The sequence below is a fragment of the Arachis hypogaea genome, chromosome 3, assembly GCF_003086295.3.
Source record: "Arachis hypogaea cultivar Tifrunner chromosome 3, arahy.Tifrunner.gnm2.J5K5, whole genome shotgun sequence".
NCBI lineage: Eukaryota > Viridiplantae > Streptophyta > Magnoliopsida > Fabales > Fabaceae > Arachis > Arachis hypogaea.
Window position 1 is genome coordinate 18,957,882 of NC_092038.1, and position 26,738 is coordinate 18,984,619.

A 26,738-nucleotide genomic window follows, 5' to 3' on the forward strand; every position below is an offset into this window, starting at 1 on the left:
GTTAAAGTCTTTCAACCATGTAAAAATTACTTTTATACAATAAACTAGTAAAAAAAAGTATGATGTCATATTGTATAATACTGATAGTTAGTATTGATTTCATAAGAAATATCATAACTTCAAATTAAAAGAATTAACTTCTAATCTTCCATCATCAAAGTTTCCAACAAAAAAATGATAATATAATATAATATAATAACAGTATCATTCAAGTAAGTTTTTGTTCCTTTAGATATAGTTGTAAAAAATTTTAGTAATTTAAAAATAATATATGTTGTATGTTTGTATAACTATATATATGGTGAATTCCAATACACTTATATTTATGATGGTTATAATAGTTATGCAAGTATGGTTAAAATTAAATTATATTCTTTTATATTTTAATAATAATTTTTTTAATAACACTTTTTAAAATGTGTTGCTAAATAATAAAAAAAGTTACTTAATTTTAATTTTAGCAACATTTTTTAAAATACTATAACCAACCCAAAATATAGGCATATTAGAGAATGACCCGTATATAATTCTTAATAATATAAATAAAGAAAACTAAAGAATATATTGTCTTCATCTATGGTTACCAATCATATAAAATTAGATTGAAAATAGCTTCTCATGTAGGAACTATTTTTTGTAGGATAATGCCAAATATGCACTCATAATTGAAGCCGGCGTTTGGAATGAGAGATGAGATGAACAAAAAATAAAAAATATAGATATTAAATATAGAAATATAAGTTTTTTTCTTTGAAATAAATAAAGACAGTTTATTTCAATTTTACTGTGTGTTTGTTTTTTTATATATATTTCACTACAACTAATTAAATATGTTTCTATCTTACAATACTTCTGAGACATTAATGAAAAGTAGCCTAATAAATTGTGGTTCATCAAGAAGAATCTATATGAGTATGAAGTGAACTAGTCTAATAAGAAGTATTAGGTAATTAATTAAGAAGAAATAAGTGAGTGAGGGTTGAGGAATTGAAGATGATCAATAATGGCCAACAAGAAGGAGGTAAACGCAATGTGCAAGATATGATTATTACACATACATCACACCCAACTTGTTAGTAGTTTCAATTCTCATTGGTTTCTAACTTTGTACAAGTTTAATCACCCGTGCCATGCACGTGATAAGATTGAAATTATAATTTTAAGTTGTTATGTTAAATTTCATTTTAATTATAATAATTTAATTAATAAAAAAATAACTTGTATGCGTTGTTTTTCTTTTCTTAATATAGTGTTAATTGTATTAACTATAAAATAGTTATTTAATCTACTTTTTTTAATAAATCAAGTATATATACTCAATATGACAATAAATAATCTAGTAATACTTAAATCTACCAACAAAGTTTTATATGTTGGTTTACTGTGAAGTAAGAAAATATCAAAATCAGCTCAAAATGAAGAACAAATTAATAGAGAATCCTAATACAGAAAGTTTTGTAATAAACAATAAATAATTTAAACCTACTGAATAACAATTCAATACTATCCTTTGATACCTGCAAAATATATACATGAAACAACATTGTATCAATGTTTGTATACAAAATTATATGATTAACGTAATTATAAAATTGTTTGTCAAGAGAATAAAATTATATGAATTTTAATGATAATTTTAATATTCTCAAACTATTAATGTACAATAAGAATTCATCTATTAGCTCCTATAATTTCTAAATTTTTTTAAGTGATAGTAATAAATTTTAATAAATAAATAGATTTAGTAAGACATTTTGTTATTACCTTTTTATTATAGGCTCTCAAAAACTTCTCTATAAACCACATTCATCGTGCAGTTATCTTCCAAGTGTCCATGATCTTACAACAGCACTCGCAGACTATCTTTACTCGTTACCCTTGATAACGCAACATACAATTGACTATGGGTGAAAACTGGCCTTGGAAGGTAAATTCCAACTTTCGATAGAGTTTGTCCCTGGGACTTATTTATTGTCATTGTAAATGACATGATAATTGGAAATTGTCTTCTTTGAAACCTGACCGGCAGTGTTTCATTATTTGGAATTAGATTCAGTTTTGGGATAAGAACAATACTTCCAGCTTTGTTACCAGTTAAAGTCTTGCATTTTATCACATGATTTCCCATTCTTCTAACTTCCATCCTCGTTCCATTGCACAAACCATTAGTTTGGTCTATATTTCGCAGCAACATAACAGGAGCGCCAACCTTCAGAACCAACTTGTGTGGTTGTAGACCTGAACAATTTATTCCATTTAGAATCTCCGGCGAGAAAGCATCTAACTCAAATTCCATATTTTCCTCTTCAGCACACACAGAGTCTGAACTTAAGTAGACTTTTTCTTGTCCAGGTAACCCTGCAGTCATCTTGTTGTTGACATCAGTGACACAATCCAAAGTTGGTGCAAGAATTGCTCTATCCTTGAAATAATTTTCAACAGATAAATTGGATAACATATCTGGATACACGAAATCAATGAGGTCATTCAAAACTGTCTCAGAATTCTTAATCAAAATGTGAGATGGTATATGAACGATCGATTCACCATCTGTTGTATCACCAGCCAAACCATCACCAATTTTGAGTAGCCATTCTGCAAAATTTCTGAATTCTTGTATGTTGTTGTTTTCACCTGGTGACAATCTCATGTTTTTTGTAAGCTTCAAAACCTTACAATTATGCCACAAATATGAAGAATTAATAGAAAACTGAATTATATCTTGCCTTGAGCCTCTGGGAATCACAGATAAAATTTGTCTAAAATCTTCTCCGAGAACAACAACTTTACCTCCAAATGGCAAATGAGCATTATACGAATCTGAGCACTTTAAGATGTCTCTGAGGCATTTGTCTAAAGCTTCGTAACAATACTTACTTATCATTGGAGTTTCATCCCATATGATTAATTTGGCCTTGGATATTAACCTTGCAAGAGGACTTCCCTATTTAATGCTACACAAAGAATCCTCATTTATGGCCAAAAGAATTTTAAACCTTGAATGTGCAGTTCTTCCATTAGGCAACAAAAGTGCAGCAATCCCATTTGAAGTAACATTTAAAACTATACCTCCTTTAGACCTAATTGAGCATGATATAGTTGACCATAAGAATGTTTTTTCACAACCACCTTGATCGTATAAGAAGAAAAGTCCACCCATATTACCGCTAACAGCACCAATTATTTGATCGTATGCAAATTTCTGCTCATTAGTTAGCCTTTCTAAATACCCACTTAGTTCATTCGCAAGAGTATTAACATCAAAATAATTGAAACAATTGACTATTACGACTTATATATATATATATATATATATATATATATATATATATATATATATATATATACACACACTAATTACAGACGATATTATATAAATAGAAATTATTTAATTTCAATTTCAATTTCATATAACAAAACAGTGGTTTTCAAAAATTATGGAATCTGTTTTTGACATATGTATTATGCCATACATATAAATTATACGGGTTATAAATTTAAATATATGCATAACAAAACAGTTAATATTATATATTTTCTACATTAATTATATGCCAATATTTAAAAAAAATAGATAAAAAAAGAGATATATAAATATGTATAATATTATTGCTATATATAAAAAAGTTTTATATTATTTTAATTATAGAGACTTACTATAATTATATAAAATTTAATTTAAAAAATAATTTTCCTTGCCATAAATAATATACTAAAACGGTTAGTATATTATCTTCTTTATGGTTAATTGAATTTATCAATGATTTTCCCGTGTAAATCGTTATTACCCAGTTTTTAATAATTACTTAATATACAAAATTTGAAATTTGAAATTATTATTACTAATTCAATTAACCGGTTAATTGAGTAATAATTGTCAAATTATTAAAGTGCAAAATCATTGATTTACTCAATAAATTTTCATATATTATTTATATTTCAAGTAATAATTTGAAATTATATTATTTACCCAGTTAATAATACTATTATTAATAATTTTTTTTGCATTTATTTTTAAATCAATTATTAAATAATTATTTTTGTTAAGATAATTGTTTATAAATTATTTCAAATTATATTTTGTTAAGATATAATTATTTAGATTATTACTCATGGCACCGGTATAATTTCATTTTATACCAATTAATCAATTATAATTATATGACATAGGTGTAATTTTAATTTTATCCATTGATTATTGGCAAATAAATTTTATTCCAATTATAAATAAAATCTGTTTTTATTGGTAAATAAATTGTCTTTAAGTCAACGATTTAATATATGTGTAGATTTATTTTTTGTCAAATATAATGAAAATACAAATAAAAAAATAAATGATAAAAATAAACTTAATAATATCTGACACAACTTCATTTTATTAAATTATTTAAAAATAGCACATCCACAAAAAAAAATCTAATATATAAATTGAGACAATAATTTAAAAATCTATAATTATAATTTAATCAAATACTAATAGTAAAGCCAAATTACCTAAACAATATTGAACATATTCTAGTCCTTAGTCACGTATAGTATAGAATCATTCTTGTAACGACAACCAACTGAAATAACATCGTAAGTTTCAATATTTAGAATTCGTACAAAATCAGACCATCCTCTTGTTAGATAAGTTTCATCATCCGCTATCCATGCAATGCGGCAAGGTATAGAATTGCCACATCGAGAAACCAAACAAACTCTTATTCCCCTCAATGGCATCGCATGCATGCAAAAGAAAGCTGGTAATTTTTGAAAAAAATCAAAATATGTTAAAAAATTATTCTAATAATGAACAGCTTAAACTAAGAAAATTTAAATATATTACCAATCGTTGAAATTGCATATCTAAATTTGTCATGAATTTAGCAAAACTGAACGCTTACATCCTTCGGTAAAGTAGAGACTATTGCCTCTTCTTTGAACGCTTACATCCATGTAGTTGGAACCCGAATCAGTGAAGACAACTCGATGAGATATTTCATGGATGTGATGCATTGTAAATGATTGTGGCAAAATACAATCGAACTGGAACATTAGACGATAAGAATAACTTAGAGTAATAACAAATAAAAAATTATCAAAAGAATAATATAATAGAATGAGTATATAAAAAAATATTATAAAAAATTATAAATTGTACCTTAAAAGGATCAACTTTAATAAAAAACGAAAAATACATTCTTATTCTATGAAGTAGTAAAAAAAAAAACTAAATATAAAATTATGAATTGACTCTCAAATTTAGATTCATGTACCACAGGAAAACACTATATATAGACTTTAGTAAAACAAAAATAAATATGTAAATTACCTATTATTAAGGTAATTTTTTAATAATGCATTAAATTTTGATTTGATACAATTATAATGAAGATATGTTTCTAAATTAGTATAATTATATATTATTCATTAAATATTAATTACAATATAATTATAATTAAAGATATTTTTTATAAAATAATTTAGAAAAATTATTTGATATACGTGAATCGGGTAACAAAGATTTTTTATTTTTATTATTACTATTATTGATATTATTATTATCATTAAAATTATTAAAAGTATTTTTAATTGATAATTGATAAGTAGTTTAATAGTGTATTAAATATTGATTTGATATAATTATAATGAAGATATGTTGCTAAATTAGTATTATTATATATTATTCATTTAGTATTAATTATAATATAATTACAATAAAATAATTTAGAATTAGAAAAAAAAATTATTCGTTTTGGAGGGAAAACAGAGGTATGAGAGATCGACACGTCATCTTTAGTAGCTGGGAGAAAACCCAATTTTAGTATATTAAGTAGATGTGTTGGTTCGACAAGGAATAAAGACTCTCTGTTCGGATTGTGTTTTTATTTAATTTTTTTAACACATAAATAATTAAATATACAACAGATACAGAAATTTATTTGATTATTAAATTACTCTTTCCAAAAACTTAAACATAAAAAGAGGCACATATCTTTATTGCGTTCCTTCAACAAAAATTTCTTTTGAGTTTGTTTAAATATCTGCATAGGCTTTCTTCTATCTTTGTATTTAGTTTATGTGATTTTTTTTTCTTCTAAAGAATAAATGATGGAATAATTCTAAATCTTTTAATCATAAAAACTTTGATACTATGTTATAAAACCACTTTTTAAAATAAATAATATAAATAAATAGTTATATCTTTAACAATTATTTCTTTAAAATAAAAACAGAAAATATCTGATTTTATTTTTTTATTTTTATATCTCCATCTTTGTATTTTACTATTTTTAACAAAACTAAAAGATTTCTCATTACTATTGGATTCATTACCGATAACCTAGCGAATTCAATTTCAGATTTTCAGTCATACATGTACATGTTAGCTATGACCGATAATTTCGATGAGTTAAAAAAATAGTACTGTCTTGTTAAAATTGAATTTATGCAAATTTAAATAAATAAATAAAATTGTAAGTATTGTTGGAGTGCTTTGTAAATGGAAAATTTCTTCAATAAACACACTGGATTTAATGCTTGTTGGATCCTTCGATCTAGTAATGCCAAAAACATAGTCTAAGAATTAATTGCGAAAGATTTTTAGTTGAAAGAACATTGACATTAATATACTCCGGTCCAGCATTCTTTACAACCAACCAAATTCCTATCGAATCGAATTCCATTAACTACATCTATCTCCTTACACATGTTAGATATCTACAATGTCAGAATTCAGAACCCTAATTAAATGAACAACTGCTGCTACTTCTATGCATCCCTCTCACAAGTCAAATCAAATCCTTCCCTAAAACTGTAACAAGTTAAACAAAACACTCAATTATTATGAAGAAGAAGAGTTCCCACATTAATTATGATGCTTGGAGTAGCACTTTCCGTAATTGCCCCTGTGATCTATCCCTGTTGGATATGAACATCTTTGGAGCCTCTTTTGGGAGCAATAGTAGCTTGGTGAGTTGCAAAGTGTGATGATAAGGTATAGCCACATTGATGTTAGAATAATGCCAACAAGCTTGCCCCAAATTACGGTGAATAACAGACTCATGAGAATCAAGTATATTCCATACGATTCAAACTTGGTTTGCTTTTTCACTTGTGTTGTTCTTTTTTGTTCTTGTTTTGATTCTAAGGGTGATGATGATCTTGTTGCCTGTGGAGTCGAAGGACGAGACGACAAAGGTGATTTGAGAAAAGATTTCGTTTCTAAAGCGCCAAAAGAATCAGTGATGCGATTGTAACGGTTCTTCTTCTGGCTTGCTCTTCGATTCTGTAAATTAAAAAAATATTTAGTTAATAATATATTGTTTAATTATATATACTAGTGAATTAATAGAGACCGAGTGGAAAAGACTTACCAATATGGTTTGGAAGACTCGAATAATGGTTTTCTTGGGAGGTTGTTGCATGATCCTCAATCCCTGAGAGAACTTGGAGGACCCTTTCGGAAATAACAATGTTTTGTTTTCCGGCTTGATGCTGCCATCTTTATCGACCATGTCATCGATGTCCAAGACGGGGCGAAAACAGAGGAACATCTTGTTCAACTTTGAGAGGTTCCTCATGATGTTGCTTTAGGTGAAGATATTTTTCTTCTTTATTGCTTTTGGTGTTCAAAGCAAAGAGTGTGTCACAAAATGAAACAGGGAACTCTGTTTTTTTTCCAAGTGAGAAGATTTTAGAGGCAATGATTTTTTTGGTTTTGAATTGAGAGTTAAGAAATGAAGGCACATAGTGGACATTTATATATATAAGCTTGGCTTGGACTTGTGTATGGTTCTCTACTATACACCTGAGGTGACCCCCTTTTTTTTTTTTTAGAAAAATAAAAGTGTGAGTGAAAGTGTTGGAAGTGGGCGAAGGTAAAAGGAGAAACCACTTTGGAGCTCTCTTTGTGGGACAAATTCAAGGATGTTAACTCCTCTTTGCTTTTCTTGAAAACGACGTTTATATATTGAAAAAAGAAAAAAAAATGGAACCAATTAACAATGTTTAACATTTTTCTTTTTGTTTAAGTTTCTTTTTTTTATATTTTTTATTTTTGATCGTACCCTATTTTATTGGTTGAAAAAATATATATATACTATTCTTTTATGAAAAAAATTATTTATATCACATCAGACACTTATCTCCATACATTATTTAAATTTGTTATTTCTTCTTTTCCTTTTTTTTTTGAGAAAAAGGAAGTAAATTGGATATCTTATTTAGTGTCAAATATAGTTTTCATATAAAAGTTCTCGTTCTTTTATATATTTGTTTGTTTCATGCAAGCTAATTTTTTATCATTTGTAAAATTTTAATGAGTTTTTAATGTATTTATTAAAAGAAATACAAAACTTTAAAAAAATTTATGATACTTTTAAAAAGTGCTCTCAGCAAAATCCTTATTTTATTACTAATTAGCAAATTAAAAAAAGATGGTGACAACTAACAATAAAATAATACATAAATGTTAAATGATATACGAATATGTGTATGAAAAACAATGATATATGAATATTATAGCATATTTACTTTTGAGAAAGAGAGGCTTTTTCTTTCACTTAAATTTTGTAATGCCATAAAGGTGTTTGTGAGAGCCAGAGACTTTATGGATCTTTATTAGTAGGTGTGGGTGGGATTGAGATTTCAGAAGGATTTTGCTTTGCAGTTTATTCAATTTTATGGTTGTGTGTACAACAATAAATAAATAAAGAAAAATTTATGGTTCTGGAAAATTTAAGTATACAATTCGGATTAAGATCTTGATAGAAAACCAGTTTATTAAGGCATGTTTTGCTGGTGGTGGACATATTTTTTTATTTTATTTTGTATATATTTATTTATTTTAAAATTTTGTAAATAGAAAACAAAAAATCATAATTCAAATTTTTTGTTATTACTTTATTTTTCACAAAATATTAAAATAAAAATACTAAAACAAATAGAAAATATTTTCACAAATCCAAATATAATTAATTTTTAATTTCTCTTGTGTTTACCATAACAAATCAACAAAGGCTCAATATAAAAATATTTTAGTATATAATATTTTATGTGGCCATTAATTGTCAAAACAAGTATTTAATATTCTCGACAGTAAAAAGTTGTAAACAAGAATAGAGTGTTCATAAATATTGTTTATAATAATCATTAATTGTGAAATATATTTTTATAATATTTTACTACTACTATACTTTTTTTTACGGATCATGCATCAATGATAATCAAATATCAGTTAAAAAATATTATCAAAAAACATGTTTTTGAGAATTGTTACTGTAAAATTAAAATACTTTTAGGATAAATATATCAATCATATTTGGTATATACCAAAATTAACTATTAAAATCAATGATTAATATAAAATATATATTAAAATACAAAATATATATTAAAAATAAATTATACTATATATATTTATATATAAATATATAATAATTAATTTAGTGGTTGATATTCAGCATGCACATAGTATTTTTTAAATAGGTTTTTGATAATTTAGTAGCCGTTAAAAATAATGAGAAAGTCTAAGAGACCAATAATTTTATAAAATCTAGCCCATACTTAACCAACAAAAGAAAAATGAAGTATTTTATACCGTTAGATATAATCTCACATTATTAAAAATACTAATGATGGCTAATTAATTGTTACCAATCACAAAATTTACTGTCTCTAACACTTTTCAAAAATAATATATGAAAATTGTCATTTTCTTTTGAATAAAAGTTAAAATTACTTATTTTTCTTGTAGTATACACATACGCAATGTGTCTTGACATATTTTTAGCTACTACTTAATTTACTGTTAATTAATTTATATATATAGTATAACACTGATAAATTTATGTAATTATGTTATATATTTCAATTATAAAGTTAACTAGCACGTGATACAAATTAATTGGACAGATTCATGCTACAAGGAAAAAAACAATGGCAATCGATATATCAACCTAAAAAAAACAAAAGGATATAAGATTCAAAACGATATCGATCTTGCTCCAAACGTTATTAACCAACAAAATCCTAGTATCATTGCCATTAATTTATTATCAATCAGTCAGCCGCAAAAGAATCTTTATTTTGTCTGAATAATAATATCATGTACAAGTTCTATCAGTCCAAAACTTTGCACGAATATTGATTCAAGTTTGTGAACAAGAAAAAGAAAATTAGCGACCTTAATTAATCACAATCCAATAGAAAACGTTCACATTAGAATGGTAAGGTTGTGTATATATATATTCATGAAGCACGTAGTATTACCTGTAAGTAGTATTACAAACATAATTTTTTTTATTTTAAATAAATACTCAAATTCGTCTTAAAAAATTTTAAATTAAACATTTTAATATTGAACAAATTTTTATTATTTTAAAATATCTTTGAGAGTAATTGATTCCTTTTTAAGAAGACTAATTTATCTTATGATGATATATTTTTTTAAATTTAATTATCTTATAATAAAATTTGTTAAAAATTTATTTTTTATTCATATATTAAAAAAATTATACTAAAAACAATGAAGGATCCATTTTATTTGACAAAAAATAATTTTTGTAAATTTTTAGAATAACAAAAATTTATTGAAAATAAAAAAAGAGTTTGATCTGAAATTCGTTCAATACTTTAGTATTTATACTTTTTCTTCTCCTTTCATAATCCCACTCCATATTTCAATGATAATTGCCTGCTATATATTTATAATAAGAAAAAAATCTAAGAAATCAACTCTATATACAGTCTAGTAGCCAATTTTTTAAAAAATTATAATTTTATACTAAAAAACATGTGCTTTCCTACTCTCTTTCACCTCTTTTTTTTTTTCTTTCTCGTCGCCTCTTTTTCCACAATTTTCGAAATCATTTTTAAAAATTTTTGTCCAATAATTTTAGATATTTTTTATTAGATTTTGAATATTCTTTTCAACGAGTTTGGATATTTTTTTAATTAGATTTTCGAATTCTCTATTTTAATAATTTTAAATATTTTTTATTAAGTTTTAGATGTTATTTTTTAAAACATAAGAAAAAAAATAAAAAAACTAAGAAAAAAAATCTAAAATTATTAAAAAAATAACCCAAAACCTAAAAGAAATTCAAAACAAAAATTCAAAAATAATAATAATAATAATAATAATAATAATAATAATAATAATAATAATAATAATAATAACGGAGGAGGATCTGCGGCTGCTGGTGATGGGAGGTGATGCGTCGTTGTCGGTGGAGGACGCGCTACTACTCGTGGTGGAAGACGACGCATGGTTTTGTGGTTATTTTTTTTTACTGTTAATGGGATTAAACGTGGAATTAGGATTATTCTTCATTATTTAGGAATTTTTTTTTTGTTGAACTTCTTTTGCAGTTAATATATTAGTTGGTTATAGTTGGCTGGTATTCTAATCGATTACTTAACGAGATTATTACAATAAATTCTCATCATCTTGATGAAACATTAATTGATCTATAAGTGTTTTGAGATAAAAACAGTTGGGAAATTTGGTAAAGTCTTATTTAATTAAAGCCCTAAAATACAGTTTAGTTAATGTTAATCTGCTTTAATATTTTGGGTATTGATGCCAAAATTTCGTTCCCTTCCCATTAGAAACGGCATAAAAGCACAAATAAAAGTTTGGCTTATTATTCCTTTAATTTCTTTATGGCTTCTTTTTCACCGCGTGATTCATGAGTCAAAGAATCACACTGGCTGACCCTGTATGTAGTAGTGATTATTATTTATTGGCAGATAACTTAGTCGGACAGATTTCTTAAGGAATGATGGCTGCTTAATATATAATAATTTCACACACTAGTATTCTAAACCAATAATGTGTTTGTTCTTTATTCTAGGTTCTGAATGCTTCTTGCTTTTTGAGCTTCAACACAATATATTTGAAATTTCATGCACGTTTAATTAATGACTTGCATGCTCAAAGTGAGAAAAGAAACTTGCTCCTAATTCGTAGGCATTTTTTTTTTTTTTACAGTATTTCTATTTATTTTTAATCCTGCTTAACTAATTACCAGTTCAATAATTATGTCCCTGTCTTAGTTAAACGTGGGGACCGTAAGACGAAACTTTTTGTTATATTAATACAGCGAAGTTTATTTTCAGCTTATGCTATAGTACTAGAGTAGATAGGCACGAGTATTTAATTTGTAACCTGAATAAATAATTAAGTATGCTAATGACTTCATATTAAAAATCAACTAGTAAAATGACTATTTTTTTTATAAAGAATTTAGCTAACTTGACTCTAACGGTGCACATGTTAAGATTGTTAGTAATAAAAATTTTAAATAATTTACTTTAATAAATATACAATAAATACATTAAAAATTTAAATTTTACACCGGTTTTTATAAAAAAAATTTAATTAGTAATTTTATTATATGTTCTAAAGGTACATGTTAACTAATTTTTTTATAAAATACATAAAATAATTAATATAAAAATATAAATAAATATATAATGATTGATTTATTTTTAAGGTATGTATAACATTTTTGATAAATAATAATAATAAAAGAGTCCAAAGAGATTATATAAGAGAAATTTTGAGTGATTACTAATTTTCCTTTTTTTTTATCAGTACATAAACAATGTTTTTTCTTCATTCACAAATACGAGAGATATCAGTCACAAAAAAAAAAAAAAAAAAAAAACCGAGAGATATACTTGATTCGTTAGTTGTTTTCTTTTTTAAAATTTTCTTGTTATTGATTACAAATAATTCATGATAGAAACTAAACATGAAGATATCCGAAGTTGGTTACCCATCTTTAAATATCTAGTTTAATTTTATAAGCGGTTACCAACTGTTCTTTTTTCTTCTTTGGATTAAACAAATTGAATATTTTTCGAATAAATTGGTTATATAATATATTTTTATATTTTTATATTTAAGCTTTATCTTTACATAAACATATTTTTATATAGTACATGTTTATATTTGAAACTTTTAATTCATAAGTTTTTTCAAAGTTTCTAAGACAGCTCATAATAGAGTGTTTAGAAATAACTAATGATATTATATTGGTTTAAGTAGTATTGTTGTTGAAGTTCAAGGAAGGCTTTTCTAAATTGAAAATGACTTTAGTAAATAAAGATGTATGAATAATTATAGATTTGGTAAAAAAACATTTGGAATCAACATTGGCACACAAACTTATTCATGATTGGATCAATGGAATAGAGATCTTACAACTACAGTTTATAGTTTTCTTTTTTTTTTTTTTAACTTTTTTTTGTGTCATTTTTGTTTGAGTATTTTGTGTGTCATATATTTACCCCAAAAGATATGGAAACTTTGTGGGCTGGCTCCCTTTTTCTTTTTGCCTCCTTTCCTGAAAGGATTAGAGAAGGAAGGAACCTGCAGCCGAGGCCTTGGATCAGTGGCAGCATCATCTGCCTCGCTGGGAGCTGCACCCGGGTTCGAATCCTCAGTGAGGAATATAGAACCCATGTTAGTAATACCCATGTAGTGTGTGTGAGTGTGTTGTGTGAGTGTGTAATACATGGGTGTAATGCCTAGGATTGGGGGTTGTCCAATCCACTTGACCAAAAAAAAAAAAGAGAAGGAAGGAACCTCAAAAATGTTAGTCCATCGCCTCTTCGCTCTTCGAACATTCCATTCTTTCAATTATTGTAGATGTTGTATTTATTTCTGTTAGGGGCAGGGAGTTAGGAATTGGAGCATCCCAGAAACGTTGTAACTCCTCCACATGGTTTGATGTTCATTTGGTGTGGGTTGGGCTTCGTTCTAGCCCACAACCAAATCCAAAAATGAAAAACTTTCATTCCCTTTCTTTTCTTTTCTTTTTCTCTTCATTATTTACTATATTTATGGGCATGATTTTATATTTATGGCGCGAGCTAGACACACTGATTAGTAAATGCACTCATAGTTCCAAGTAATAAAATAATAAATGAAGTGACTAATTTGGGTTGACCAAATCTATCTCAGAGGACACTTGTTAATTTAAACAAGTATCTGAGATAAATTAGTCTTTTGCCTCTTAGACTGAGAAATACCGTAAATAACGAAAAAAAAATTAATAGAGTATTATTTTTATAAAAAATTATTAATTATTATATAATGTGAGTCCTTGATTTGCACTTTTAAACCAGACTTTTAAGATTGTTTTAGGATTACAAATGGTCAAAATGAGGTTTAATATTCTTGATTACAAATAGTCCTTGTTTATCATTATTTATTTTTCTTTTATTTTAGTATATAGAAAGATGTTTAAGAGAAATTATTTAGGAATTTATGTAGTTACCATTTTAGTTACTGCTGTGCTGCAGAGAGAACCTCGATTTATCCTTTGTTGGTTCAAAATTTAAAATTTTTAAAGATATTAATTTTTTTTACATAAATATTTGTTGATTCCCCAAATCATATCAAACCTCCTTGAAAGGTGTGAAAATATATGAGAAGAGTGTTGGAATAAATTAATTTCCATAATTCAGATCATTCATATTAAATCACCAAAAATATAATATAATGCGGAAGCATACTTTTACTCATAAGAGTCAGAAATTGATGGAAGAATTTGAATCTTGTGGTTCTTTCGATCTTCCTCAATCAAAGCGTTCTGTATTCCTAGGTGACTAAACTGCAACTCTTTTAATGGGGAAAGAGCAACAAAGGCGGCTTTGGTATATTGGGGACCGAAACCTGAAGGTCTATTTATATTTGAGCATGGCACCCATTACACCCTAAAGCCCAAATAAAATAGTATCTAAACCCCAAAAGATAATATATCTAAAATCTAAAAGATAATTATCTAAGGAACAAAAGATAATATCCGGTTTTATTCTCATTTAATTCCAAATCAAAAGTAACAATGACTTATTCAATTAGCATTTATAACAATAAATGAGATCATCATTATATAAGTCATTTAATTTGAAATAGCATCATTTGTGATTATAATTAATATATGTATTGCCCACAAATAAGTTAGGAAATTAAATAATTTCCTAACAATCTCTCACTTGGGCTGTACATATATTATTTCTTGACATAATCACATCTTATAAACTTTATGTACGCATCTGAATGCTATTTCTCTCATTACTTTAACAATCTAGTCCGTCTCATACATTAGATATGGAACTACCGCAGCTTTTATCACATTTAAATGCCGTGACTAAACCACGCCAATCACCATCCTAATGTACTTAACGACATAGATCAAATTTGGATAAGTAATATGGAAATTACATGCCAAGTGATCTCATGCATGTCTATTCCCAGCTGGTCCAACTTTATTGAGATCAAACACAATATAAATATTGCAAAATGAACATTTCACATACCATGAAATAAACCATCAACTTAATTCTGCAGAAAAATAATTCAATATCTGTCATAGAACATATAGCATAAAAAAAACTCCCACTAAACTAAGGCATCACAAATATTAACACCCATCCGAGCAGTATGCTCATGAAAGACTTTAGGGATCAATCCCTTGGTAATGGGTCTGCTAGCATATACTCTATTTCTATATGTTCTATGGAAATCTGTTTTTCTTAAACTTTCTCCTTGACAACTAAGAACTTGATGTCTGTATGCTTCGATTTTGTCAAGCTCTTATTGTTATTGGAGTATAGTACTGCTGACTTATTGTCACAAAATATCTTTAGTGGCCTTTCAATGTCATCTACTATATGAAGCTCAGTGACAAAGTTTCGCAACCATATGCCATTAAATCGGAATCAGAGTACCTAATGATCTCCAAATTTTCTGATCTCCGATAAATAAGCATGTAACCATTTGTTCTCTTTAAACAACGCATTACGCATTTTAACAGCTATCCAATGATCCATATCTGGATTGCTCAAGTATCCACCTAACACTCCCACTATAAATGATATATCGGGACGTATGTAGACTTGAGCATACATTAAGCTCCCTAGTGCTAATGCATAAGGTTTATCATGCATTGATGTCCTCTCAAGATCATTTTTAGGGCATTACTTGAGATTGAACTTGTCTCCTTTAATTACGGGTGTGTCTGTTGGTCTACATCTTTCCATGACTTATCTACTTAAAATCTTTTGATATAGTTCTTTTGTGATAATCCAAGAATACCTTGAGAGTGATCTCTTAGTATCTCGATTCCTAATACAAAAGAGGCATCACCAAGATCTTTCATTTCGAATTTGTTCGATAGAAATTTATTAGTTTCATGCAACGAGCCTATATCGTTACTAGCAAGTAGAATGTCATCAACATATGAGACCAAAATATGCATTTACTCCCACTGAACTTAAGGTATACACACTCATCTATGATATTTACCTCAAAACCATGAGGTAATTACTTAATGCACTTGTGATACCATTAATGAGAAACTTGTTTGAGACCATAGATGGATTTTCTCTTTTCTCTATTGGATCTCCTTAATGACACTTCTTGAGGTTGTTGAGCTTGCTATATGGGTTGGAATTAAGGAGGATTCTCATTATTTTTCTGTACTGTAGCAGCATCTTGAGCAACAACAATATTCTCATTGTTCTCTTGTACTGTAACTGGATCTACAGTAGGATTCTCATTGTGCTCTTGTACTATAAATGTATCTTGAACAATAATAGGCACAAATACCTGATCATTGCCAGTTATAGAATCCTCATCAAAAGCTACATTCCTAATATTTCCTTCCCCCCAAACTCAACATCCTCAAGAAATCTCGCATTTCCCGTTTCAAAAAATAGACCTTGATGCAGGATTGTAAAACTTGTACCCTCGTGAGCGTTCAGCGTAACCAACAAATTAGCAACTAATTGTCCTTGAGTCCAATTTTCTTTCATGTGGCCTATAAGGTCGCGCCTCAGCTAGACATCCCTAAATATGCAAATGCTTTATACTGGGCCTTTTTCCAGTCCAAATTTCATATGGGTTTTGTTAACTGCTTTGCTTGGCACCCTATTAAGGATGTATATTGTGGTCTTTAAGGCTTCTCCTCAGAGTGATTCAGGCAAGAAAGAATAACTAATCATACTTCTCACCATGTCCTTAAGAGTTCGGTTCCTTCGCTCTGCAATACCATTCATGCTAGGTTTGCCTGGCACGGTGTATTGCGGAACAATACCACACTCCTCTAGAAAAAGAGCAAAAGGCCAGGGACGTTGTTTACCTGAACTGTCATATCTTCCGTAGTATTCACCACCACGATCAGATTTGACAACTTTAATTTTGTTTCCAAGTTGAAGTTCAACTTCAGCTTTGAAAGACTTGAAAACATCCAAGGCTTGGGACTTTTCATGAATTAAATATAGATACCCGTAACGAGAGTAATCATCTATGAATGTAATAAATTACCATTGTCCATTCCAAGAGACAGTAGGGAATGTGCCACATATATCGATATGTATAAGTTCTAAGATATCTTTAGCTCTCTCGGCACCTAATTTCTTTTCGTTTGTCCTTTTTCCCCTTTATGCACTCAATGCAGACTTCAAAGTCTGCCAAATTTAGGGGTCCAAGAATTCCATCCGACACAAGCCTCTGAATTCTCTATTTAGAGATGTGGCCTAGGCGTCTATGCCATAATGATGCCGAATTCTCATTTAGTTTTCGTTTTGTACCTGTTTGCAGTATTTCATTATTATAGGAATTTAAGTCAAGCCTATATAGATTATCAACCAAATGACCAGAGCAAATATTATTCGAATTATAGAAGAGACTGACTTTATTGTCTCCGAACGAACAAAAAATAACCTAATTTGTCCAAGCGAGAAACAGAAACCAAATTTCGTCTAAATGACGGTACATAAAATGTCTCTAATAAATCCAAGTAAAATCCACTCGTGGAACATAATCTAAAGGTTCCTATAGCTTCGACTGCAACTATATTGCCGTCTGCCACGTAGATATATCTTTTAGCATCACTTGGCGGTCGGCTCCACAGGCAACCCTGCATAGTGACACTTACATGAGTAGTAGCAACAGAATCTACCCACCAAGTATCAACAGCTGCATAACTTAAACTAGCCTCAGAACAAACGAAAGTAAGAATTATACCCTTCTTCACACGCCAAGTGGCATATTTGGTACAATCCTTCTTCATGTGTCCCACCTTCTTACAGAAGAAACAGGTTGAAACTTGATCCTGTTTCTTAGCCTTTTTCTGCTGAGAAGGCGCATCCGCAGTAGTATCACGCTTTCTTTTATACTGAGAAGATAAAGCCATGTGAGCACTGAATTTCTTAGTAAAGAATTTCTCAACATCCTTTAGGAACTGTTTGGCATTTTTATCCTCAGTAATTGAGCCTCGAAATGCCTCAGGAATTGAGTGTTTCATGATCATAATGCTCATTCGATTAGATCTCTCCCACTTTTCTATTTTAACCTCATTGAGATTTTCCAGAGTAAAAGTGGGTTTCTCCTCTCGAAGAGCTATATCTAGATCCATACAACTGAGGACAATCTCCACGGTATCCTTCCAAACTTTAAAGTTTGAACCATTCAGCATAGGGATACTGCTAATTTGTGCAGAAACATTAGTAGCTAAAGCCATAGTTTCTAGATTAGAACAAAAAGAACATATAGTAAATATTAGTTAATTAATGGGAAAAAATCCATATTGAGATATCTAGCACAACATTAATTTTCAATCTTTGGATAGAAAAATTAACTGTAAGTGATACTCTCATTGCAGTAATCAAATATTGTCAAAATTCCTGTCACACATTAAGCCTTTCTTTGGACCGACTTAATGCGCACATGGAAACTTAAACTTCGCAACCTATTTATTACCGCATATATTTTCTATTAATTGGCCAAACAATAACCTTCCTTTGGACCGATTATTGACCGCATAATTAATAGAAAATAAACAAAAGTGTGCATTGCTTATTATTTGGCCAAACAATAAACTTCCTTTGGGCCGATTATTGTTCGCATAAATAATAAGTATTACTTCATTCTTAATCAGTTACCCAAATATTTATTTACCATCAATATGTGTATGTAATTCGGCCAAATACAGATCTTCCTTTGGGCCGACCAATATTCGCATGAATTACATATCACCATATTCCTAATGTTTTAAATAAATCAATTTTCACAATACTTTGGCAGCATAATATTCAATCAATTTATTCTAAAACCAAATCTTTATAAAATAGATGGGTATAAAAAAATCCAAATTGTTACTAGTTTCTTTATGTAACAATTTTTTTTATTATTATTATTATATACATATAACTTGACCAAATTTAAATCTCCTTTTGGATCAATTAATATTTGCATAAGTGATATATACATATTAATCTTTATATCCCAAGAAGATAATCCATTAATTTTATACCAAATTAATGGCACACACAATATATACATATTAATCTTTATATCCCAAGAAGATAATCCATTAATTTTATACCAAATTAATGGCACACACAATTAAATCTGAGACAATTATAATTTAATAAATATAAAATACACATATTCGATTAATATATCAATTGTCATGCTTGACGTAACAGGATCAAAATTTATAAAATTTTCTTGAGAACCTCGTGATATATATAAGTTCACAGTGTTGCGTCAATTTCAGAAGGACAACAAGAAGGACAACAAGAATCAAAGATTTCATATAATTGAATGATAGTTATAATAATAATAATATGATCGAATGATTCTTCTCATATATATATATTCACTGTATATATTATCATTCCATTAATAAATATTAAAATCCGCTCACCTCATGGATTTAAATTTGATTCCACAAATCTAAATCGATAAATCGAATACAAACAAAATACATTAGAACATGCTTTACACTTTCTGTACGTAAGAATGCATATATACAATCAAAGAATAATAAATATTATACATGTATATATGAATGGCCGAAAACGCAATCGGGTTCAACGCAAATAATATATATTATATATATGTATATATAAATGGCAGAAACGCAATCTGAATTTAACGCAAACAAAAACAATGCATATATATGGGAGTGTTTCATATACGAACCAATTTATATGTATTGACACACAACGCAGACAAGTTTGTATGCGTGTAACAATTTCATAACGTGAACAGGATGGCTCTGATATCATTTATTGGAATAAATTAATTTCCATAACCCAGATCATCCATATTAAATCACCAAAAATATAATATAATGCGAAAGCATACTTTTACTCATAAGAGTCAGAAATTGATGGAAGAATTTGAATCTTGTTCTTTCGATCTTCCTCAACCAAAGCCTTCTGTATTTTTAGGTGGCTAAACTGCAACTCTTTTGATGGGGAAAGAACAACAAAGGCGGCTTTGGTATATTGGGGACCGAACCCTGAAAGTCTATTTATATTTGAGCATGGCACCCATTACACCCTAAAGCCCAAATAAAATAGTATCTAAAGCCCAAAAGATAATATATCTAAAATTCAAAAGATAATTATCTAAGGAACAAAAGATAATATCCGATTTTATTCTCATTTAATTCCAAATCAAAAGTAACAATGACTTATTCAATTAGCATTTATAACAATAAATGAGATCATCATTATATAAGTCATTTAATTTGAAATAGCATCATTTGTAATTATAATTAATATATGTATTGCCTACAAATAAGTTCCTAACAAAGAGATGTTGAATTGTACTCAATTTTTCGTTCAATTTATAATGAGAATTAAAGACTTTTTAAGTTTTTAGAATTGTACGTAGGGAAATGTATGTTAACGTTATAAGTTCGCAAGCTTATATAAGTTCTTTAAAAGCATATTCTGAAATATCCCTTTAAAGATGTTATCTTCTAAGGTCTTTGGGAGACTTCATGTCTTCTAAAAGAATTTTTAGGTATTTTCATTTCTAAAAGAATTTTTAGGTATTTTCATTTGAGAAAGTTTAGAGGTCCGTACTTTTATTAAAATTTGATTAGTACTTAATTAGCAAAAAAAAAAGTGAGTAATCTCACATCATTAGATAAAATCTCACACCATTAAAAACATTAATGATGACTAATTAATGGTTATAAATCACAAAACTTGTTGACCCTAATATTTCTCTTTCCATTTTTCAAAATGATTATTGAACTTAAGGTAAATAAATAAATAATAAATGTACGAGATAAGACTTCGAAAAAATACACAAACGATGTATACTAGTTCTACTTAAAATGTCTACATCTAGCGATCAAGAAATTTGAGAGTTTTAAATAGTAGAATGAAAGCATAAAGATAAAATTTGCACAATGTCTTTTTAGTCTATAGTTCTAACTGATATTGAACGACAATTCTACTAAGGATCTTTGATATTCTACTCATCTTCTTAGGTAAAACTTGATTAAATATCCCACCAACCAAGAACAACAGGTATTTTACTGATTTTCTTAAGCAACACTCAGATTGTTATTCTATCAACTAAATATCTTAGATATAATTTTCTCTAACCTTTTCAAGATTATGAAGTGGCTTAGATTAACTCCTCACCAACTTAAAAATCTGAGACATTCTTGTCTCAAACCTTCTCAAGCTAATAATGACTCGATTGAATGCCCTACCAACAAAAATCTTGGATATTCTTCTGACATTTCAAGTAAGATAACTAAGATCAAATTGTAACTTAACCTAGATCTTTAGATATTCTTTCCTTAAACCTTTTCAGGACTAGATATAACTGTTAGCAACGAGAAACTGTAAAATTTAAAAACTCACAGTATGAACCATAAAGAAAGACATTCTTAACTTCTACAACAATGTTGACGAATTTTCTTCTAATTCTTCGAGACTATTTAGAGTATTATACAAAAACAATAATAACAAAGTCTTATCCCACTAAGTGGGGTCGGCTATATGAATCAAACGACGTTATTGTACTCTGTCATGTATTATGTCTATAGAGAGACCGTTTACTTGTAGAATATTCGTTTACATTTAGAGTATAATACAAATAAACATAAACTAGCCTTAAATTTACAAAAATGTAATCTGGTATAAAATATAAAACTATGATATTCCTAAACTACTAATTGAAGAAATTAAATTTCTTCTAAGATAGAGGAAAGAAAGAAGAAAAAAAAAAACATAACTTTGAAAATATGAAAGTATAGCTCTTGATATATTCCATGAGTATTATATATCTCCACATTCGTTATCAACGCCTTTTGCCAGAAAAGAAGTTTTGTACTATACTTTGTTATAGATGAGGGAAAAAGTCACCCGAATGATTTGTCTTGCGAGGCACAATCATTTTCAAATGTTAGAAACCATGGCAGTTTTTTGAGGTAATGGATTTTCTGGCTTTCATAGTTTTGTAACTAGATGTAAAATAATTTAATTTCTGAGGTGTACAATCTTACTTCTAAAGTAGCTACATGGCTTTTGAGGTAATTAGTTCACTCATCTTAACTTCTGAGGTTGTATACCTTAATATGTTGACTTTTTAGGTTTAGAAATTACCTAGTTTGCTTTTATTAGTTAAAAAAAAAATTCCTTAGTACGTTGACACACTTGAGCAAACATTAGATATATATGACACATTAATAAAATTATTGAATTATATTTGAATTTGTTAATCATTAAAATATAATCTGGAATATTATAGAACTAATATTCCCTACTTATTATTGTACAATTACATAATAGTTTAGTCTTTTGTTAAGGAGGACATCTTGCATTCCTTTTGTTTTGGTTAGGGATGGAAAAAGGCCAGGTGGCCTGCCAGAGACCTGCAGCCTGGCCTGTGTTTGGCCTGGCCTGGCCTGACCTATTATAAAATAGGCACAAGCTCAAACTCTTTTAAAAACCTTAATATGTTAATAGGCCAGGTCCAGGCTTACTAATTAGTCTTATTGGCCTGTCAGGTCTGCTTGGGTCTGTTAAAATATTATTAAATATATAAATAATTATTTATTATTAACAAAATTATGAGATATTTTAAATTTATTATATTTTATTATAAATATTTTTATATATTTTAAATACGTTAAAAGTTTAAATTTTTTTATAAATATTAAATATATGACATATTACATATAAATACTTTTATTAAAAAATAGTTTTTTTTAAATAATATTTTTATTTTTGTAAAAAAAATTATCAGGCCTTTTAATAGGCTTCGAGCCAAGCCAGGCTGAATAGCAGGTCAAGCCTAGTACTTTATACAGAGCCTATAACAGGCTGCAGGCCAGACTCAGGCCAATTAACTATATGATAGGCCAAGTTTGTTAAGAGCAAAGCCTGTCCTGACCTGACCTGTTTCCACCCTAGTTCCGGTGTATAATACGTTTTTATTTGAGACTTTTATTGATTTCAAGTGTATGGAATGTGAAATTGTAAGAAGTGCACGAGAAGTTGGGATAAATCGTTCTTTGATTATTTCTAATTCAAATAAAAAATGAAAAAAATTAAAGTCTTTGGACTTGTATATAGAGAATATATGTTAGTGTGTAAGATTGGAAGGCTTGTTTTAAGTTCATTAAAATAGATTTTGAGATATTAGATCATAAGACAACTTCTAAGATCTTTGAGAGATCTTAAATAACGCTAAAAATGATTTTTTAGATATTTCATACTGTTAAAAATGTGCTTAATACCATTAAAATTACTATTGAATTGTGTGACAAATATTATCGTTGGATTTACATTTTTTTTTACGGCGAGAACGAAAAATTCATTTCTGGCAAACATTATTATTGGATTTAGCTTTTTGTCAGAAAATATGACGGTAACAACTGGTGCGAAAAAGAATTGAATTGGCACATATTTTTCCGTCATATTTTTTTGTTTGAAAAATTCGAAATGCTAGGCAACTGTAATGAAACACAGTGTCTCAATTAGGAACCTTACCTTATTGTTGGATTTTTTTGACGAAAATTCAATGATAATTCGAAATACTAATAATCTACATTACCCCCTTCCCCTTATTTCAAACAGAGCCTCCATCACTCCATCATCCTTTTTCTCTCGACCTCTCTGCCATTAGCTGTCCTCTACCATCGTACTCTCTCTCTCTCTCTCTCTCTCTCTCTCTCTCTCTCTCTCTCTCTCTCTCTCTCTCTCTCTCTCTCTCTCTCTCTCTCTCTCTCTCTCTCTCTCTCTCTCTCTCTCTCACACCAATTATATCATCATTCTTCTTCCCCTTCTTTCTTTTCTTTTGTCATATGAAAATTCTAACCCTTCTTTTCTTTCTTTTAATTTTTTTTGTAATAAATTAAATTTTATAATTTTTTCATCATAATGTAGATTGGGTAATTTTTATGTTTTAAAATTTTTCTGTTTAAATTGGAGATTTTTTTAAGGGATTTGATGAAATAATTATAGTTAATTATGCTAATTAATTAGTTGAATTAGTTTAATTTAGGTGGTTAAGTAGTTAGTTAGGTTAATTTAATTAGTAGGTTCAATTAGTGTGAAATTTGATTAATTTAATTTTGAAATTACATGATAACTCAAAGATTGTTAGATTAGGTCATTTAATTTACTTTTAAAATTATGTTAATTTAGTTATCATATTAGGATTATTTTTCTCTTTAATTTATCTCGATTAGTTAGTTAGGATTTAATTATGTTTGAGATTGTGCTACTTTAGTGTTGAATATAAGATTATTTTAGGGATAATTTTAATTAATTTATTAATTATAAGTTAATTTAATTAATTTAGTAAATTTACTAATTTATTTTTATATGTGGGTTGTTCATGCAATATATTGGTTTGTCGACCTAAACTGCTATATTCAATTCTCAAATAGCTTGACAGTTCTACTAATAGAATGATGAGTGTATAAAAGATATTATTTGCACAGAATCTTCTTAAACTACAATTTTGAACTACAACACAATCTAAATACTTTAGATATTTTACTGATCTTTTTAAACAAAACTAATATTAAATATGCTATATCAATCCAAAGAACGTTAGAAATTATTTTTCTTATTACTAGATCAAATTACAATAAAAATTGTAGAGTTTAAAGATTCACAATGATAACTAAATGTTGAGAAAATTCACAAATTAATTTAACAATTCAATTTGAGAAGAACTTCTCCTAATTTTCTAAGATTGTCCAAAGATGTTATTTGATGAAGACATACTAATATCAGATTTATAGGAGTGTATGTAATCTAAGCTAGTATAATATACGAAAATATCACTTATATTATAATTTGAAGAAAAACTTATTGAGGATAGAGGAATAAAAAAGAAAGTAACACAAAACTTTAAGAATAAAATATTTCAACACTTCGTTCTTTCTAGTAGTACTTCTCTATTTTTCTAGGATTTTTTATCATGTATATAGACACAGACTATGATAAGCATATAACGACGGCATAATTTTCAAAGAAAGCTGCATGCATGCATTCGAGAATGTATGTGTTCTTGCGATGGTATCAAGGATTAGGATAAGTAAAACAACAGAGGAATAGAGAGAGTAGGATCAGAAAAGTCTTTTTTTGGTTATTTTTTATTTGGTTACAATAGCTCTCTTAATATAGAGTAATTAGGAAACTAAATATAGAAATAATCCTAATTGATTACATTTGATTTTCCTTGATTTTCTCTTATACCCACTGATTTGTTCTTTAATTAGAATATTCTAACAGATATTCTAACACTCCCCCTCAAGTTGAGCAGTGGGATCACCAATGCTGAGCTTGCTAAGAACACGAGTAAAAGCTTTGGCTGTGACAGCTTTGGTAAGAATGTCTGCCCATTGATCGTCTGACCTTACAAATGGAAGCTCAATACTACCATCCTCAATCTTTTCCTTGATGAAGTGTCTGTCCACCTCAACATGCTTGGTTCTGTCATGTTGTACAGGATTCTCCGAGATACTGATTGCTGCCTTATTATCACACCTTAATTGACTTGGTAGTATTGGAAGAAAACCAATTTCAGTTATCAATTTTTTGATCCACAAAATTTCAGTTATCCCTTTGGCAATTCCCCGGAATTCAGCTTCTGCGCTTGAAAGGGCAACCACCTTCTGTTTCTTACTCCTCCATGTCACTAGGTTACCTCCCACAAGAGTAAAATAGCCTGATGTGGATCTCCTATCATTTGGATTACCAGCCCAGTCAGCATCAGTGTATGCTTCAATGTTTAAGTGCCCATTCTTTTGGAACATGATCCCACTACCTGGTGTCCCTTTCAGGTATCGGATAACCCTCATGGCAGCTTCCATATGATTTTCTTGAGGTTGATGCATAAATTGGCTTATTACTCCCACTGCATATGCTATATCTGGCCGAGTGTGTGACAGATAAATCAATTTCCCAACTAGTCGTTGGTACCTTTCTTTATCTGCCAGATTGGCACCCTCCTCAAACTTTAGCCCATGGTTAACCTGCATAGGAGTATCTGCAGGCTTACAATCGACCATTCCTGTTTCTGCAAGAAGATCCATAATATACTTTCTTTGGGAAATAAAGATTCCTTTGTTGGACCGTAGAACCTCTATTCCCAAGAAGTACTTTAATCCTCCTAAATCCTTCATTTCAAATTCTTTGAATAGATTACTTCTCAATCTTGCAATTTCTTCTATATCGCTCCCAGTTATGATCATGTCATCCACATATATGATTAAGCATGTGATCATATTTTCCCTTCTTTTCAAAAATAAAGTATGGTCAGAGTTACTTTGTTTGTACCCGTACCTTTTCATAGCCACTGTAAATCTTCCGAACCAGGCACGTGGGGATTGTTTGAGTCCATAGAGAGCCTTTTTTAATTTGCAAACTTCATTTTTCTGGAATTTTTCAGAGAATCCTGGAGGAGC

At 28.5% G+C, this 26,738-nt stretch overlaps 1 protein-coding gene and 1 long non-coding RNA gene across 2 annotated transcripts; both read right to left on the reverse strand.

Annotated features, from left to right (window-relative positions):
* Window positions 1-1,840: 1,840 nt before the first annotated feature.
* LOC140183299 (ATP-dependent DNA helicase RRM3-like) lies at window positions 1,841-2,884 on the reverse strand. Its single transcript, XM_072231353.1, has one exon. It carries the CDS (start codon window positions 2,882-2,884, stop codon window positions 1,841-1,843), a length of 1,044 nt encoding a protein of 347 aa, XP_072087454.1.
* A 3,581-nt stretch (window positions 2,885-6,465) lies between these two features.
* On the reverse strand, window positions 6,466-7,724 carry LOC112789716 (uncharacterized). The gene is made up of 2 exons (XR_011878298.1): window positions 7,359-7,724; window positions 6,466-7,270 (listed from the first exon to the last, which is right to left on the reverse strand). It is a non-coding gene; the product is annotated as an uncharacterized lncRNA (long non-coding RNA).
* Window positions 7,725-26,738: the final 19,014 nt, after the last annotated feature.

Excerpts from the sequence above, each read along its gene's own strand:
- LOC140183299 (XM_072231353.1), bottom strand. The coding sequence starts at position 2,884 with ATGATAAGTAAGTATTGTTACGAAGCTTTAGACAAATGCCTCAGAGAC.